Here is an 18,501-nt window from a genome sequence, read left to right on the forward strand (position 1 = left end):
TGGAGAGCATGACAATTGCCTGTGGCCTAAATCAGCGGTTGTCAAACCTGGCTGGCATTAGAATGTCTTGCCCTGGAATCTGTATCTTTAAGAGAACCTTCCCAGACAATTCTGACAGCCAGTTAGAATGGCATTTGGGAAGCCCTGGTCTGGCTAACATAAATATAGAATAGGCCAATCACAAGCAATATAGAAATGGAGAGTAATGAGAATGTCTACTTCTGAGTGAGTGGCTTCCAGAAGATGGTCCAGCAACAGCCTTGAAACAATCAATTTTAACTAAGTTTCAAGAGGAATTTCAGTTCTTTATAGGCAGATTAACCAGAAGGCCAGGGTATGGCTTTAATCCTATCAGAAACCTGTCTGAAAGAAAGAATGATAATCATTACCATGAGGATCAAAAAAGCCTTAGCTTAGCTAACAAATCAGGCCAAATGAAAGCAATTCTATGAAGGAAACAACTCCATGATGACACCACAAAGCTTGCCCTTGATGTAATTCCTTCCTTCAGCATCCCGTATATGACCCATCCTTACAGGTAAAAAAGTATAATGAAAATATAACAAAAGAATAAGCAGATATAACACAGGTATTAAACATCTTCAGGAATATACCTTTGCCAATAAACATTTGAATCTGTACTGTGTCAGTTTTAATTAACAAATTCCTACCAGAATATTTTGCTTTTGAAGTAAAAAGGGCAGGGGAGGCGGTAACATTTGCCAGGGAACACTAAACAAAGAAGAAATTTCCTGTACTGATTTCATAGAAAAATAAGCCAGGGCCAAACTCTGGAGGGCCTTGAAAACCCAGTTAAATAGTTTTATCACCAAAGTTTGCAGAAATTACTGCTATGAGCTTAGCAAGACACAGTGTCTTTCACCCTCCTCTCCATAGGCTAGCACAGGTCTGGCTTATTGCAAGAGTCCAAAAAAATCTAAGGTTCCTTGATTCCATTGTCTGAAATGATCTACTGGACTGATGAACTGAGAGATCCTTCAGGCTTTTCTAATATTCTCCCAGTGTATATGAGGAAACAAACAAAAAGAATGCTCTTAGAAGTGACCAAGTTATATTTAGTGTTCGTCAAAATGTGGTCCATTGACTAGTTACACCAGAATCACCCGGAGCAACAGTTTAAAAATGCAGTTTCCTAAAAATACCCCATATCCTCAGAATCACAGTCTCTGAGGGGGGCAAGGATTAGGAATCTGCATTTGTACAAGGGACTCTAAATAATTCTTATGCCCACTATATGAAAACCACTGTGCTGAGTCTTGGTTAACTAAGTAACATCCGCATTTCCAACGTATTTTTAAGAATGCAACTTTGGGGTGTATAGAGCCAGTGATTCCGTTGTGTAGAGTTCATCTACGTGAGCCAAACAAAAGGCTTCTGAGGGATCAGATTGTAGAAAACTCGTCTGCAGGCCCAAGAGCAGAGATTTATTTGTGGATGCGTGGGTTTTGCTTTTTGTTTTTGTTTTTTTTCCCTTGAGAACGACAACTGCCAACTAGGCTACAGGAGTTCACGTCAGGACAAGTCCAAGCCGGAGATGCCCCAGATTTCTGTCCAGAGCTTACACTGTGGCCGTGCTCCCTTTCCCTTCCTCTTATCTCTCGAGCCACGAGAGCGCGAAAAGCCCAGTGTGCTCTGTGCGGCTTCCGCTCTCACGGCGACCGCCTCGCCTCGGCCTGGTCCCCACCCGGCTGCAGTACCTGCCAGCAGCTTCTCCTTCAGCCGATTCAGCAGCTCGGCTGAAGTGGGCCCTTTGGGCTTGTGCACGGCGAACACGCCGCTCAGGGACAGCAGCTTAGTAGCCAACGCGGGCTTGGAGACCCTGGCTTCGGATCCGCTCCTGGACGCAACCGCCGCGGCTGCAGCCATCGCTGAGGATGTGGCGGCCGTGGCTGCAGCCATTCCTGCACTTTCGGGGACTGGGGCTGTGTCTGGTTTCAAGGATGACGACGATACCACCCCCGCCTCAGCAGCTGCCATACTTTTGTAGCCCAGACCTGTTTTGTATCGTGGAGTCGCACGCTAATGACGCAACAAGGAGTGCGCCCGACAACCCCCAGTCTTTCCCCTTGCTTCGAAGTTGCCCGGGCGGGGTGGGATCGCAAGGGCTTGTGGGAATTGTAGTCCGTGGCTTTCCCGTGCTGGCCGAGAGTCGCTGAGTCTTCCGAGGGCTGTGATGGAGTAGTTTTTCTCGTATAATACCGCCTGCTTCTTAGGTGGGGTTAGTTCGGTGCCGCAGGTGTAATTTGGGGTTGCCGAACCCAAACACCAAGTCTGTGTATATTTTCGGCGAGAAATCTCTTCACATCTCTCCCCCCGCCCCCTTCAAGAATTAAGCAGAAGTCAGCAACCAAGAATAGAAAACTTAAAATGCTGACTTCTAAAAAAAAAAAAAAAATGCTGACTTCTGCTGCAGCTTGTGAAGAACCACGGCTCCCGTGGTTCACTGCTTTATTCAATTTATTGTGCTCTTGGATTCATGGTTCAGAATTAAAATACACCTGAACGTAATCTCTTTTAGAGCAAAGAACATGTTTACCTTGTTCACTGCTGTATTCCAGTGCCTCACACATAGTAGGCACTTAAATATTTGGGAACAGATAAATGGATACGAGTTCTTCAAATTCCTGAAAGAAACCTCTAGGCCAAGCCAGTGCTAAATCACGTAGGCTTATTTTGATGCCCTTCATGCACTCCTTTCCACCCCCCAAACCCCACAACTCACATGTAATTCTTAAGAATTCTAAGATATTTAATACTAACTCTTCTGTGGATTGCATCCTTTAGGAACACATTGCTTAGGCATTATTGCAGTTCATAAAATTAAACTTTACTTTAGATTTGAGACCTGTCTAGAAGTTATTCACTCCCCAACAAAATTCAGGAACACTCTTCTGATCCTGGCAGAAGGCAAAGTGGAGAAAAATTCTTCATTTTACTTCTGCTTCAGATATATTAAATGGTATTAACAAGTGTTGTGAGACAGATAAAGTTTGTCTTCATTGTTCCTACAAATTTCATTACAGCCACCCTTTCTCCTCATCATCCTTTTTCACATTAATATCTATTATCCTAATGATGCCTCTTAGCTACTCAGAATCGCCAATTATGGGATTCCATTTGAACTTGCCCCATTCATTCAAGAAGAACGAAAAAACGTTTTAAATACAATAATTATTTCTTCCTATATTTCCACCCTTCCCTGCCTCAGTCAGATCACCGGACTCTTATTAAATCTTTGGGGTGCACAACAGTGTAAATGTACTTAATGCCACAGAACTGTACACTTTAAAATGGTTAAAATGGGAAATTTTATGTGACGTATAATATACCACAAAAAGAAAGAAAAAAAAAAAACCAAAAAACAAAAAACCCAGCATCTGTGGAGGAGTGGGAAAGGGAGGGAGAGTTTTTGTGGGGTGGAAAGCTGAAATTCCTAGAAGCAGTTTACTTACTCTTGTGGTCTATTATAAAAACCCAAGCTAACTGAAAACATTATGCACAGGATGCCTTGGAGGCCAGAAGAGAAGAGAATTGTTTTGAGAATCAGGAGAGAGAAACTGAAAGATTGACAGGTCCCATGATTAGTGAATACCTGAGCCTGCTTCAGGATTTTCCCTTCTCCAGGAAGGTGGCTCGGCTTCAGAGGGGATGGCTACACCCTAGGGAGCAAAGCGTCCTTTAGCCTCGGTAAGATTTCTGTGCTCTTCTCTTGGCATACAAGCAGAGAACCAGGGACTTTAAGAGAAAGTTTAAAGCAGGCTTGAACAGTGATGACTTGGAAATTAGAGAGCCTTTTCCCAGTTGTCTAGACATCAGTAAGATTCCCTAATTCTGCTGTGACTCGGATGGGGGGAGTGGAGGGAGGGCATAACTAGGGGTGAAAAATAACGCTTTCATTTGAATTTTCCACAAGCCCAGTGCAGAATCAGAGCTCATTTGATTAATAGAAAACAAAGAAATAAGTATTTCTTGTACATTTTATTTCCTGGATGCTAGGGAACAGCAAAATTAATTCAAAACTCTGCTATCAAATCTGTATTATTGGCGTCAGAAGCATCAAGTTCTAATTTTCTGAGGTAACCAACATCTCCCACTATGGGCAAGCCTTGCATTTATAAGTTATCTTAATATATGTGTGAGTTAGGGTTCTTTGGTTGGGAGTGACCGAAACTGATTCATATCAGCTTAGAATTTATCAGAAGGATTCTTTTTAAAAAGGGTTTATCAGAAGTGTATTGGAATATTTTGCAGAACCTGGGAAGTTCTCTCTTTTTCTCCCTCTCTCCCCACATCCTCCTTTCATGCTACTCTCTTGTGTCTTTTTCATTCTTCTCTTTTGCTTCTAACAGGCTTTTTTTCTACTCCTTACTCCACATTCTTGGTTTAGACCATCCTGTTTTGATCCAATTCCAAAAATACCCTGGATGAAGCCACTCCTGGCCACCTACTGAACATAGCACTTCACTAATTTCATTCCTCAATCACAGCACTTGCCTTGATTATTTTCCTGCTTGATTTTTCTCCATAGCCTGTTTCATCTGACACACCAAATATTTATTTATTTTGCTTAATGTCTTATTTCCTCCATCAGAATGTAAGCTCTGTGAGGAACTTTTGTGTGTTTTAGTCGCTGCTATATCTCCAGGACCTGGAATAGTGTCAGATATAGCACTCAATAAATAGTAGTTGAATAAAGGAATGAATAAACATGGCAGCTCCAGCAGAAACCATGTAGATAGAGGGGAATTAGCGCCAGTTCCTGGAAAGGTAGAGTGCTGGACACTCTAAATATGTAAAATATGTATATTCCCAGTGTAGCTTATCTCATGTGGCCTCAGATGTTTTTATCTCCATTTTATATGTATGGAACTGAAGCAAAGAAAAAATAAGACTACCTACTGCTATGTAAAACTTCAGCTTTCTAGACTAGCTTCCATGCTGTCCTCAACTACCCATGTGCCTCCAAGCATTGTTAATTAATGGGAATCAAAAATTGATAAGACTTTCAGCTTTTATTCCAAATCTGTCACTGGCTCCCCCATGGTTGTATCACTGGGGCACTTCTCTGGTCCTTGCTATAGGGATGTGTGCCTGAGAGAGCTGCTCTTTACAAAGGCTTCTCCAACTGTTGCTCATCTGTGCAACTTTCTATAGATGACAGAATCATAGAAAATAGTGCTTGATGGGGACTTCCCTGGTGGCGCAGTAGTTAAGAATCTGCCTGCCAATGCAGGGAACACGGGTTCAAGCCCTGGTCTGGGAAGATCCCACATGCCTCGGAGGAACTAAGCCCGTGCACCACAACCATTGAGCCTGCGCTCTAGAGCCCGCAAGCCACAACTACTGAGCCTGCGCTCTAGAGCCCACGAGCCACAACTACTGAAGTCCAGGCACCTAGAGCTCGTGCTCCGCAACAAGAGAAGCCACCACAATGAGAAGCCTGCGCACAGCAACAAAGACCCAACGCAGCCAAAAGTAAAAAGTAAATTAATAAATTTATTTAAAAAAATAGTGCTTGATGAGGACTTATAGACCATATAGCCCGAGACTCTCATTTTAAAATGTGCTCCTGATACCCAAGAAGAGAAAGCCCAAATCTATACCATGGACTTGATAAAAGCATAGATTTTTAAAGTTTAGAGAAAAGATGGGTATGTTTCATTGTATGAAATTTGAAACAGCTGGAAAACTCTCAAAAAAAAAGTCTTCTGTTTATGCCATTGAGAATTATACTAATAGGGAGAAAAATGGTAAGATAATTAAAGAAACCAGTAGTTGGTTGCACAAGGCACTCTGAGCTGAAGTATATAAAGGAAATATATTGTGGTTTCTATAGAGGTGAACGTCTAAGAAAGTTTTACTTTGTAAGAAATAAATATTTTAAAGTTTTAATTTTGACCATACATTTCTTTTGTAATTAGGAAAAACAGGTAGCAATAAAATATTTTTTTTAATTAGGCAAAGAATTTTTTTTAGAGGAAGGGCAGATTATAAAAGATAAATACTAAAAAGTATCACAAATATGTAAGAGTAAGGCCAGAAAAGTCTTACTGGGAACAGGAAAAAAATACCAGAGACAAGAAAATAAAATGGAACTTTTAAAGAAGATCAAGAAAGAGATATATTTACTGCTTGAGGCAAATAACTGATAAAGGTCAAGCCAAGCTTCTACTTTGCCTGTCTTCTCCATCAAGGAGAATGATTTTTGGATGAAAATGAAAAGAGTAAACAGTTGATAGGAGGAGGAAGATGTCCATGAGGGGCAAAAAGATTGGAAAAGGACATCTCTGCACTAACTGAAGTTAGATCTCCTAGTCCAGAAGTTACATCTAGGGGTGGGGGGAGAGGGAAGATATGAGAGCTTGCAAACAAGATTACTCAAGGGAACCAACTTTTGTTGAATATATATGTTATGTTCTGGCACTTTATATTTTCCTGGAATTTCTATAGTAACTCTCAAGTTATGCTTGTGGAGAAAATAAAGTGTAGGCTGGGTGCCAGAACTTCACTACGAGGTAGGTATTATTATTATTATTATTTTACAGATGAGGAAAATGAAACTAAGTGAGGTTAGATAATTTCATTGAGGGTATATAGCTCACATAAAGTGGGTGTGTCAGGGGTCCCCAAGACCAAACTTAGACTGGACTTGCTAGAAGGACTAACAGAATTCAGAACAGCTATAATAACTCATGGTTATGGTTTATTATAGCAAAAGGATACAGTTAAAATAAGCAAAAGGAAAAGGCCCATGCGATGAAGGCCCCAGGAGAAACCAGGTGCAAGTTTTCAGCTATCCTCTCTTAGTGCAGTCTCAAGGACAGCTCTTAATTCTCCCATCAATGAAATGTGACAAACTGTGTCAAGTGTTGCCCATCAGGGAAGCTCACCTGAGCCTTGGTTCCAGGGTTTTTATTGGGGATCAACTATGCAGACATACAGTGCCTGTATGACTGACCCTTAGCTACTCAGTCTCCAGCCTTCCAGAGGTCAGGCTAATTGAGTGTAGCCCGAGGCCTCAGGCACACTGAAGCATCCTTATCAGGCAGGATATACCAGGGGCTCAGAGGTTACCTCCCAGTAGCCAGTCAAAGGCTAGTCTTTACTTTGGAATGTGCAGAATTGGCACAATAACTGACCCACATGTAACTCATCAAACAACCCTGAGAAGTATTATTGCATGTAAAGATGAGGAAATTGAGGCTCAAAAAGATCAAACAGATTGCTGAAGGTCCAACAACTAATAAGTGGCAGTTAGATTTAGTAGAATTTAGTTTTGCCTGACTCCAAAATCCATAACGTAACCACTTCTCAGTGACTACTAATCAGAATGGACAGACTAGAGAGATAAGCTGAATTCAAATGAACTTTTTTTTTTTTTTTTTAATGTTCTGGCTGTATGTCAGTCTCTTCAAGCTATTCTTACTTAAGGAGACAGGGCAGTGACTAGAAAGAAGTTGTGAGTTTTTTTAAGAAATCTTTTTTTTTTTTTAAACGCATTGTTTACTTTGTTTATTTATTTATTTTTGGCTGTGTTGGGTCTTCGTTTCTGTGCGAGGGCTTTCTCCAGTTGCGGCAAGTGGGGGCCACTCTTCGTCGCGGTGCGCAGGCCTCTCACTATCGCGGCCTCTCTTGTTGCGGAGCCCAGGCTCCAGACGCGCAGGCTCAGTAATTGTGGCTCATGGGCCTGGTTGCTCCGTGGCATGTGGGATCTTCCCAGACTAGGGCTCGAACCCGTGTTCCCTGCATTGGCAGGAAGATTCTCAACCACTGCGCCACCAGGGAAGCCCCAAATGAACTTTTATAGAGATGAACATTAAGTCCTAGAATATAGATGCTAAAAACCAATTTTCAAGGACAAGTCATAGAAAACATGATTTAGAATCAACCTAAATGAAAAAATTGTAGGGATTTCAGTCTATATCTAGCCTCACGTGAGTGCATTATAAGCTTTATATGAATGGTAAATGGCCACCAGAACAACTAATATAATCTTGAAAGCAATAACAGAAGTATTATGTCTGGAATGAGGGAGGTGTTATTGGGTCCTGATAACATGGCTGACTCTAGGTAGTACTTCATACTCCAAATCTTTCCCTATTGCAAAGATCTCTTGCCCTCTCTTCCCTCAGCTCAATAACAAGGCAATCTGACACGGTGCAACTAAGCCTGTGCGCCACAACTACTGAAGCCCACGCGCCTAGAGCCCGTGCTCCACGACAAGAGAAGCCACCGCAATGAGAAGCCCGCGCACCGCAACCAAGAGTAGCCCCTGCTCTCCGCAACTAGAGAAGGCCTGCGCGCAACAACGAAGACCCATTGCAGGCAAAAATAAATAAATAAATTTTAAAAAAATAACAAGGCAATCTGATAAACTATCCCTATGAAGGTATGATGTTGAATCAAATAAAACTACTACTTGTGTAAGTCAAAATGTTTGAATATCAGCAATTTCAATCTAATATTAACACCTGATAATAATTTTACGTGTCATTTCTCTAAGGGTATTTCCATTTTAGTGGAGGAATCCAAGAGACAAGAGACAACATTTCAGATCAGGAAAGGCAGATACTTGCGAACACGGAAACATTCAGATGCTTGCCAAATTACACCATACCCAACCTACACTTTCTTGACAGTTTGTTCAATTAAGTTGTACCAATATCTCTTTATGACATTGTCAACTCATACCCATTCAAATAAATTAATGTTCCCATCTCAGCTGACTCATTTGGCAGTAAAAGCTAGTTCACATGCCAATGCATTAGCTGGCTCACATGACCTCTCTATAAAAAAAAGCACATTTTCACAGTAATAAACAAAAAGGAGCAGTATGCCCTCCCTTGCCCAATGTAGTAGCTCAGGTTAAACAAATGTGAAAAGTTTTAAGGGGCAAAGAGATGGAAAAGAGGAGATACAATGCAGAAAGACCTGGAACGATACAGACGTTTTACAATGTATAAAATAAGAGTGCTTGACATTTTGTGTTTTTAGGTCTATAAAGAGATGACTGTAATTACTCCTGAGCTCTCAGAATACTTATTCAAAGAGCACAGTTGATTCCCTACAATGTACACAATGTTATCAAGATACATTAAGGACATTTAATAAACTCTCAAATTAAATCAATATATACAATTATAAATATTAAATTTGTATTAAATGGCATGAATAATATAAATATTGATAGTTTAATATAAACTAAATATATGTGATTATATATATTAGGTAAATTACAAGTACAAAAGAGCAGATTACTCTGTGATTGGTCAAATGTTGTCTTTAATGCTGCCAAAGCGACACAGTAGATCTGATTGTTTTTATTTTATTTAGCATTCACTTGTACAACAAATATTTATTATGCACATGCTCTGTGATAGGCACGTGAAATAACTTTCATATTGACCACTGCTGCAAATAAAGTCATTTATAAACAGCCTGGAGAAAGTGTTATCAGTATCTGTTTTTAAGTAGGCTCTGAGGATTTGGAATATTTAAAACCGTTCTATATTCACATCCCAAAGATAATGTACAAATTGTCTTCATTGATTAATCTATGCTATCATAAGCTGGGGAAATGTCGTTCTGTGACTTCAGTTTTCTTTAAACGTTTAATAATGTTCTCCACTTGAGGAAGGGTTTAAGGCTGGACTCAGAGACAGAGGTGATGGATGTTTCCCATTACCAGGTTGAATGAAAAGCTTCTTACTTAGCATGGACCACGCCTAGAGGCTAGCAGAAGAAGAAAGCTTTGCCCGGTCATTAGTTATCTCAGAACTCCTGAAGACTTCAACCTTTTCTATTACTACTTAATTGAATTTAGAAAATTATGATCTTCCTTTTGAATATTTTACAGGTTTTTAAATGTACGATTGATTTTTTTTTTTTTTTGGCCTGGAGAATGTTTGGATGTGTTCCTTCTAATCTGTGATTTGCTATCTATTCCACAATCTAAAAAACATCTGAATGTTTTGGCTAAGTTAGAAAATAAAAGTATGTTCTCATATTTTGGAGCCAAGGCACATCTGCATTAGTTTCTTGATTATGTAGATATACCTTGGCTCCAAAACTTTCTGATTCTGTGGTTAGCCTTAAGTATGAAAAGCTATTTTGGAGAAAGCAAAGCTTGAGTATGAAATTCCAAAATTACTTTTTAACTACTTAATGTTGGATAACATATAGTATATTATACATTTATTATTGTGAAATAAAATTCATATTTTATGACAAGAAAAATTTAAACATGAAAAAATTTTCTCTTCCTTTTGACCTCTTTTCCCACTATTGTACATTGTGTATCTGCATTATGTATTGACCAAACCTTCCAATCAGCAAAAATACCTGCTCAACCATAAAGAGAAATATTTTCCTAGCATCAACAAGGCAACTCCTTAAAAGATAACATTCCTTCTTGATCTTGTAAGGGGCCACGATGACCCATGACCCACTACTCACTAGATTGTGTAAACAGTCAATAATACGTCATTTAATGTACAGCCCTCTGTCTCAAAAACTTATATAACTGTGCCTTGGCCCCTAACCAGTGGAAATGTTCTCAGAACTTTCTGAGAGGCTGTTCCCGGGTTATAATCCTCAATTTGGCTCAAATAAAATATTCCATTTCATGAACTTATTTTCAAAACAGAAACAGACTCACAGACATAGAAAACAAACTTAGGGTTACCAAAGGGAAAAGGTTGGGGGGGAGGGATAAATTAGGAATTTGGGAGTAACATATATACACTATTGCATATAAAATAGACAACCAACAAGGACCTACTGCGAAACACAGGGAACTATACTTAATATTTTGTAATAACCTATATGGGAAAAGAATCTGAAAAAGTATATATATATATTCATATATATATATATATATATATATATGAATCACTTTGCTGTACATCTGAAACTAACACAACATTGTAAATCAACTATACTTCAATAAAAAAAAATAAAAGAGAGTAAATCCTAAGAGCTCTTATCACAAGGAGAAAATTTTTTTCTTTATTCTTTTCTTCTTTTTTTTATTGTATCTATATGAGAAGACATATGCCAGCTGAAACTATTGTGGTAATCATTTCACAGTATGTATAAATCAAACCATCATGCTGTATGCCTTTAACTTATACAGTGATGTAAGTCGACTATTTCTCAATAAAACTGGAAAAATTTGCACTTCTAAAAAATTTTTTCCATTTCGTTCTAAGATCGACTGATTAATTTTTCATTGACATTACCCTACAGACTTTATAATAGGGATCTCAAAAATAAGTTCTGACATGCCCCACATCTAAATCCCTAATGAACACAATTTTTTTTTCTTTTCTCTATTTTCTATTCTACTCTCCCACTTTGAATAAGCACTAATTCACCATGAATACTCTGGTCATTTTCCCCAGAAATAAAATTAATGTCTACTTCACAGAGTTTCTGAAAGTGTCACTGGCAAAGCCCACTGGGGTGGAGAATAAGATGGAATCGAGGTTATAAGATAAGGTCTAACCTCTTCTTTTGTGCTTAGTCTAGTTTCACTTGCCTACAGGGGGCATGTGCAGAGGCCTTGCACCTAACACGTGGAATCAGCGTTCTCAGCACAGAACCGCTGCACCTGGCACGTGACTTGGTGTGCAGAAGCGGTGCACCCGACACCTCAATTCACCATGACAACAGCATGCGGTGTGCAGAGATGCTGCCCCTGGCACTGCAATCTGGAGCCCTAAGCAACACACCTGCACCTACCAACAAGTGCCCTGTCCCTTACTCCACAGGTGAGATCCCCATAAAGCAGCCCCACCCATGGCCTGTCTGGGAGAGGGTGTGCTCTGGAACTAGGGCTTGCACCTCTCCATTTTTTGATCAAAGAATAAAACTTTCCTTTGCTTCTGATACTACTTGGTCTTGTTCTGAGCTGAACGACACCGGGCAGCAGGACCGTTGCTGGAGGCTGACTCTGGAGGGTCAGTAACAAAAGGGGAGAAAAGAATTTTCTCTCAGTTTAGTTAAGATCATACTCAAACTCAGTGTTGCTGGGCCTTGATCTGTTTCTTAAACTATAGGATGGGAACTTCAAGTTTATATATGGTTTGTCAATTAACCCTGACATCTCAGGTAATGGTCGAACTGACTTATTTTAGCCTATTTTGCTAAAGGTTATATCTCACCTGTAGGGGAGGAAAAAGTTTTTCTTCACTCTCTTAGGTTCCCTGGCTGGGTCTGGAAATTAAACTGACAAAGACAGATTAACAGGAGAAAAGCGTACAAATTTTATTAAATTTTTACATGTATGTGGGAGCCTTCACAAGAGAGTGAAGACCTTAAGAAGTGACCAGAGCAGGAAGCTTTTATACATTTCAGACAAAGAAGCAATGAATTTATGAAGAATTGACAAGACAAAGGGATTTGGGCTTGGGGTGGCAAATGGTGAAGAGGTAATTAGTAAGGGTTAGTTTAACCAGGTTTGTTTTGTACAGATTTCTAGGCCCCAAATTCTAGGCTCTAGCGATAAGAAAGTCTTCCTTCCTCCTGGTACAGGGAGGGTACTTTTCACCTGGGAGATTTTATCTCCTGCTTTCAGGGAAGAAAAACAAGGCAGGAAGGTCAGAGTGACCTTCCTGCTTCTGCTGTTTTCTCAAATTCCTTCAGCTTAAGATATTCAGTATGCCAAGGGGGCATATTTTGGAGTAGCATGTCCTGAATCCCATTACACCCAACAAATTTATCTTTGATAATAAATAACTCTTCCAGGGGAGCACTCTCTCTATCTTTCTCTTTCTCTCTCTCTAATATATATAGTTTTTAGAATAATATTGAGATCCTGCTATCTATCTTACAAAATAAATATTCCATATTATGTCAGAAAGCTGGGGCACTTACGGTATTCATAAAGCTGCCAGTCTGTGTAATTCATCAAATAGATGAGCAAACCCATATATGAAATTTTAATCTTGATTCATTTCAGAGTTTAGAATAAGCCAGTTTGTTTTATTAAACATATGTATCTAATATTTATGTATTTCATGTGCATAAATTCTATTTTCTTATTACTATGAAGGAATATATTTTTTTAAAGACTTTGTTTTTAGTTTACTTATTTATTTGGTTGCGCTGCATCTTAGTTGCAGCAGGCGGGCTCCTTAGTTGCGGCTCGCAGGCTCCTTTGTTGTGGCATGCAAACTCTTAGTTGCGGCATGCATGTGGGATCTAGTTCCCTCACCAGGGACCGAACCTGGACCCCCTGCTTTGGTAGTGCGGAGTCTTAACCACTGGACCACCAGGGAAGTCCCTATGAAGGCATATTTCATTCACACTCCAACACATAACAGATAGGGATGCCAGGCAAGAATTTTTAGACATGGTGTCATTTTATTGAGAGATACTTTCTTTCCTGATAAATGGCTTTGAAAGCAGCTGTGAGCCTCCCCCTTCCCTCATCTCCCCCACCTCACAGAGTTTGTCGGTGCACCTTTATAACCTGCCTGAAGAGAATTATAATCTGCAGTGTGACTTTGCCAGCCATTAATCTTCCTCCCGTTTTAGGGTCTGAAAGGAGAAATCCCTAGAGCATGTTTTCCCCTGGCCTCGCAGTCATCCCGTTAGCTTCTGCAGTCACAGATAAAAGAGCAGTCTTGTGCTCTCACAGCAGGTCTCTGGGGGCACAGCCAGCCACAGAGCTCGATTCCTTAGATTTTTCCATGAAGGATTCATGCTTGTCACCAACCAGCAAAAAATCAACCCTATCAACTTCAGTTAAGGTGTCACTGTAAGCAGAAGATGTTTTCATGGCCAGGACACAGCTCTGCAAATAAGGAAATGACACATGCAATTGAAATCTTAAATATATGATCATTCAGGGTGTGGGGAAGATACCTTTTAAAAGCTTTCATAAAATAACATTTTCTGCCAGCAGCAGCATTTTATCACCAGTTGCAATAACCAGTTCCTTAAATGCATGTCTTCCCTTGGAAGTCACGAATAAGCCAATTCTGATTCCTGGGTACATAAATTGTCCAGGATGTTTCTTCCAAGTACCAAATGATATGTCTATCTTCTGCCCACGGAAGAACCCTGAGCTTATCTTACAGCCTTGTATTATTCACTGAAATGCTCCAGCGAGGTAGGGTAAAGAGCACTGCTCTCAATCAACACAGTCTGTAAATCGCACCATTTAAAAGCATCGTCAACATCTGTCCCTAAGTCCTGTGATCAAAATTACTGGAAGGTTCACTGACATATCCACACTTAATTCTTTTTTCACCAAGCAGTATGAATTCAAACTCAGAAGAAACTTTACCTCATGGGTCGCTGGTCACTGATTGTTCCATTTAACATGCATCAAGCACCTCCAGAAACTCCCTTTGTTCCAGGTACCAAGCCAGAGAAGCTTGGAGCAGATGTGCTCCCTCGAGCGGCCCGGTGCTCCCGTATCCCCCAGAAACAGACCCAGTAATCAGTTAGCAGTCAGTCTATCAGTGCAGGAAGGAGAAAAAAATCTATTTCTGGGTGTCCTAGTGGTGCTTCCAGAAAAATCATATTGATAGCCAGCTAACATGACTTAAATTTTACATATTCAGAATGACCTAAACCGGTGCTTCTCAAACTATTTGTGGACTAGTTTTTTTTAAATGCCCAATCCATGTGGACTGATATTTTTGTAAAATATAATAAAAATGAACTACTAGAAAAATTACATTTTAAAAAATCCCCAAAATATAATGCCATGTGGTTTATTATTTTTTATTATAATTATTATGTTATTGTGTATTATTATATTATATAATTACTCTGTCAAATTGCTATAAAAGTTCCTAAATGCTTAGTTTCAATTTCTGTATTTAGCTCATCACAGACTGATAATATTTACATCACCTGCTTGCACCGGTCTGTAAATCAGGCTTGAAGTATCACTGACCTAAATCATAGCCTTTGTCCTTTAAATATCCTTATGTGTTTTAAGTGTGAGCCTTTTTGAATTATAATCAAATGAGACATAAGCATTTTCAGAGAAACCTCAGAAGAGTAGAAATCGCTCTTCAGTGCAGTGGTAAATATCTTCCAACGTGGAGCTTATCTTTTCCTTTCTAGGAACAGAATATTATTATGGAATAAAGATTGGTTTTGGATCCAAATAGGTCTGGGTTTGAATCCCAAATCTATCATTTACTAGCTGTGTGAGCTTTGGCAAATTAATTAACCGTTGTAAGCTTCCTTTCTATCTGTAAAACGGGGTGGGCAAATGACTTCCTCTCGAGATTGTTGTAAAGATTAAATAAAACAATGGATAAAATGCATCTGGAAGGAAGCAAATGTGCAATAAACGAAGCTATCATTATTATAAATGGTTGCTCACTAAACTGGGAGCTCCTTTGAAGCAGGTTGGAGGAAAAAGCACAGCTCCTAGCTCGGTAGCCAGCAATAAATGCTTCTGGGTGTGAATAGAAAGGGAAAGGAAAGGAAAGTGAGCTCAAGGGAAAGAAGGAAGGGAAGAAACAAGAAAGCAAAGGAGGAAGGGAATGCTAGTAGTGGTAAATCAAAGATTTTCTTCCTTTAATGAGTTTCAGAAAGTTCTTCCTTATAATTTGCAGAAATTGGAATGGATGAGACGTAAATTCCTTGGTTAGCTGCCAATGAGGGTTCAGAGTAGGGTCACTATTTTTAATCTGGCATTGGACACCCACTTGGGCTAATCCACATGCAGTCATGGAACAATCCATCAGTCAGTGGTATTTATTGAGCAAGGTACCCAGCAATCTGCTAGGCGTACAGAGCATGAGGTTGGATGACCTTGGGACACACCTATTTAATTGGGGGTGGGGGGACGATTACATAACTTGATATCTTCTTGAAAATTAGAAATTGTCCATAGCTCCAAAAAGAGACATATTTAGCAGTTTTTTATGAACAAATAAAGTGTCTCAGTGGTTTTTAATGTGTAAGTGAAATTGGGTATCATTATTCAGAAGGTTGATCTAGTGGAGCAGAGTTTGCTTCACAGACAGAAGTGGCAGTGTAGGCTGAGGTTATTTATAACCTGCTGCCGTTTCAGCACTGCTGATGGAAGCTGCAGAGTACTATTTCTTTTTGCAGATGACGTCAATTATTTTGGTGTGTGTTCTTGGAACGTGGTCTTTTCTAAAATGTTGTAACTGGCCTCAGCTGTGATAGGAATGATATTGGTCTTTGGCCTTCCGCGATTAAAGTAATAAAACCTGCAACTGGGTATTAGTGTTCAATGATTCCTTTTAAGACCACAGCCTTTTCTTCGCTCTTCTTTTGTAGGGAAGAGTTGCCTTTGGAGAAACTACATTTTGTTCCTCCAAAGAAAGAGTCACCATTTTCAATATTTCCCTAGAAGTCTATAACACAATGTTCTTTTTCTTGTACATACAAGACAAGCTTTTCTGTGATTCAGTACTTAACTTGGTACTTCTGGTAAGAGAAAGATTTTAGTTTTTACTGAGGCTAAAGTAAAATATTCACCTATCAGTAATACTGCAATGCTCTATGCTGTGAGAATATTTAGTATGGTAATTACTTCTCTGATAGAATTGATAATGGCTGCTTTTTTCTGAAATAATTCTCTTTTATTTCTAGGGATGAGTAAAGGAAAATATGTAGGCCTTCCAGGGCACTAAGGAATCAGTCTCCATTCCTACAAGGAATTCTAAGTTTCATCATATTGAGTTTACAAAGTTCTTTAGTTTCCTTTAAATTTATTTTAAAAAAAAATAATTCTTCAATTGGATAAATCCTTCCAAACTAAATCCAAAATGATAAGCTCTAGAAGCTGATAAACAGCAAAGTCTTTAATAAAGGCCTTTTTCCCTTCAATGCATTAAACATTCGTGAGCATCAGGGTCTATGTGTATAATTAGTAATGTACAATGTAATATCTCATCTTGAATATCTGCATAGTTCAGCCTATTATGAAAAGATAGCAGGCAGATCCTGACATTGGAAGAATCAGACCGCTCAGGGAAAAATGAATGAAATATATTTTACAGTCCTTTGATTTCCTCCTAACTCAGGGGGGGGCATTCATTCCTGGTTTAAATTTATAAGATTTATGATCATTCTACTTGCAATAAAGATATGCTCATTTTTCAAGTAGTAATACTTTAATTAAGAGTTGAGGAAGAAATTACTGTAACACAATGGAATATAGAGCTTTAAGAGCTTTCAAAAAATTATCAATATAAACAACTGGTTATTTAGGGCCGATGACGGATCTTCTTTTGTTCTGGCAAGATATGAGAGAAAAATTATTTCTATAGTTTTCATCCTTTGTCAGTGATAAATAAAGATGAAGATTAGGACCCATCCTGGCATGCACACACACCAGTCATGGCAAGAGTCATTTACGAAAACCTTGGAGCAGAATGTCGCTCTGTATTGAAACTGTGGTGAACCCCAGCTGGGTCCCCTAAATAGCCTAAGGAAGCAGTGTCCTATGTTAAACATCATCTCCCAATTTTTAGTGATATCTGGAGATACCCAGATCACACCCTCCCTCTCGATGTGTCTCCAGTGACCCTCTCCTGACCTTTGGTCCTGATTTAAGCTTTCAAAACTGAGACACAGTCGAGATGATTTCATATTGTTCATCTGAAGATCCAAACTGTTTCCCTCTTTCTCTTTATTGCATCCTACCTCTCTGAGCCTGGCTGTTTCATTGTTCCAATAAGCTGAAATACCATAGAGGGTAGATTTTCATACATTTTGTTCCTTTATAATCTCTGCATGCAGGGTCCTGGGAGAATGGTGAGGTTGCAGGCTTCTGCGCTCTCCCCAATGCTGACTGCCTCACATCCGCTCAGTTTTAGGCGCTACTATCCTTTTATGCCCCCTCATTCCCTATCAAACTTTTCTTTAGATTCTCGTTTATACTAAGGTTCAAATAACAGATAACAACCTAAAGCAGTGGTTCTCAACCCAGAGTGCCCCTCAGAATCACATGGGAAGTAAAGTTTCACGTGGTTTGGTTCTACTCCAGGCTTAGTGAATCAGAATCACTAGGAATGGGAACCAGGAATTTTTATTTTGTAAAAGCTCATAAGCATTCCTGATTAAGAAATACTGGCCTTCCATTGGACCTTCCCTTTAATAGGTTCAAAACCTGCAGCTAAAGTCACTATGATCAGCTGAAGAATTTTAAGCAGCTGTGGAAGTGAACTGCAGAAAGCCAAGAATTCCCAGGACATAACGAATGGAGGGCTTTGCCTCCAAATTCCTTGCCTGTAACAACTACATCTTTTTTTTAACAATAAAATTTTTTAATAAAGTTTTTTTTCTCACTAAAAGCTGCATATTCTTTACAGGAAACATGAAAAATATATAAAGGAGAAAAAGCTATATTCATAAGATATAAACTTAATATTTTAGCTTATTTCCTTCTATTCTTTAGGCAATTATTTGTATTTTTCTATTTTTGCTTTCTATGAAATTGGCTTTATCTTTTTCATATTGTTTCCTGCCAGGAAA

General features: G+C 39.3%; 1 protein-coding gene across 1 annotated transcript in view; it reads right to left on the reverse strand.

Annotated features, from left to right (window-relative positions):
* TRUB1 (TruB pseudouridine synthase family member 1) overlaps positions 1 to 2,028 on the reverse strand; it is a 31,511-nt gene extending 29,483 nt beyond the window's left edge. The window contains exon 1 of the mRNA XM_059899377.1: positions 1,719 to 2,028. Within this exon, the coding sequence (XP_059755360.1) occupies positions 1,719 to 1,998 (280 nt within the window). The 5' untranslated portion in view covers positions 1,999 to 2,028. The remainder of the gene's footprint in view (positions 1 to 1,718) is intronic.
* Between the last annotated feature and the right edge of the window lie 16,473 nt (positions 2,029 to 18,501).

This window comes from Balaenoptera ricei, chromosome 16 (genome assembly GCF_028023285.1).
Source record: "Balaenoptera ricei isolate mBalRic1 chromosome 16, mBalRic1.hap2, whole genome shotgun sequence".
In the NCBI taxonomy this organism is placed as follows: domain Eukaryota; kingdom Metazoa; phylum Chordata; class Mammalia; order Artiodactyla; family Balaenopteridae; genus Balaenoptera; species Balaenoptera ricei.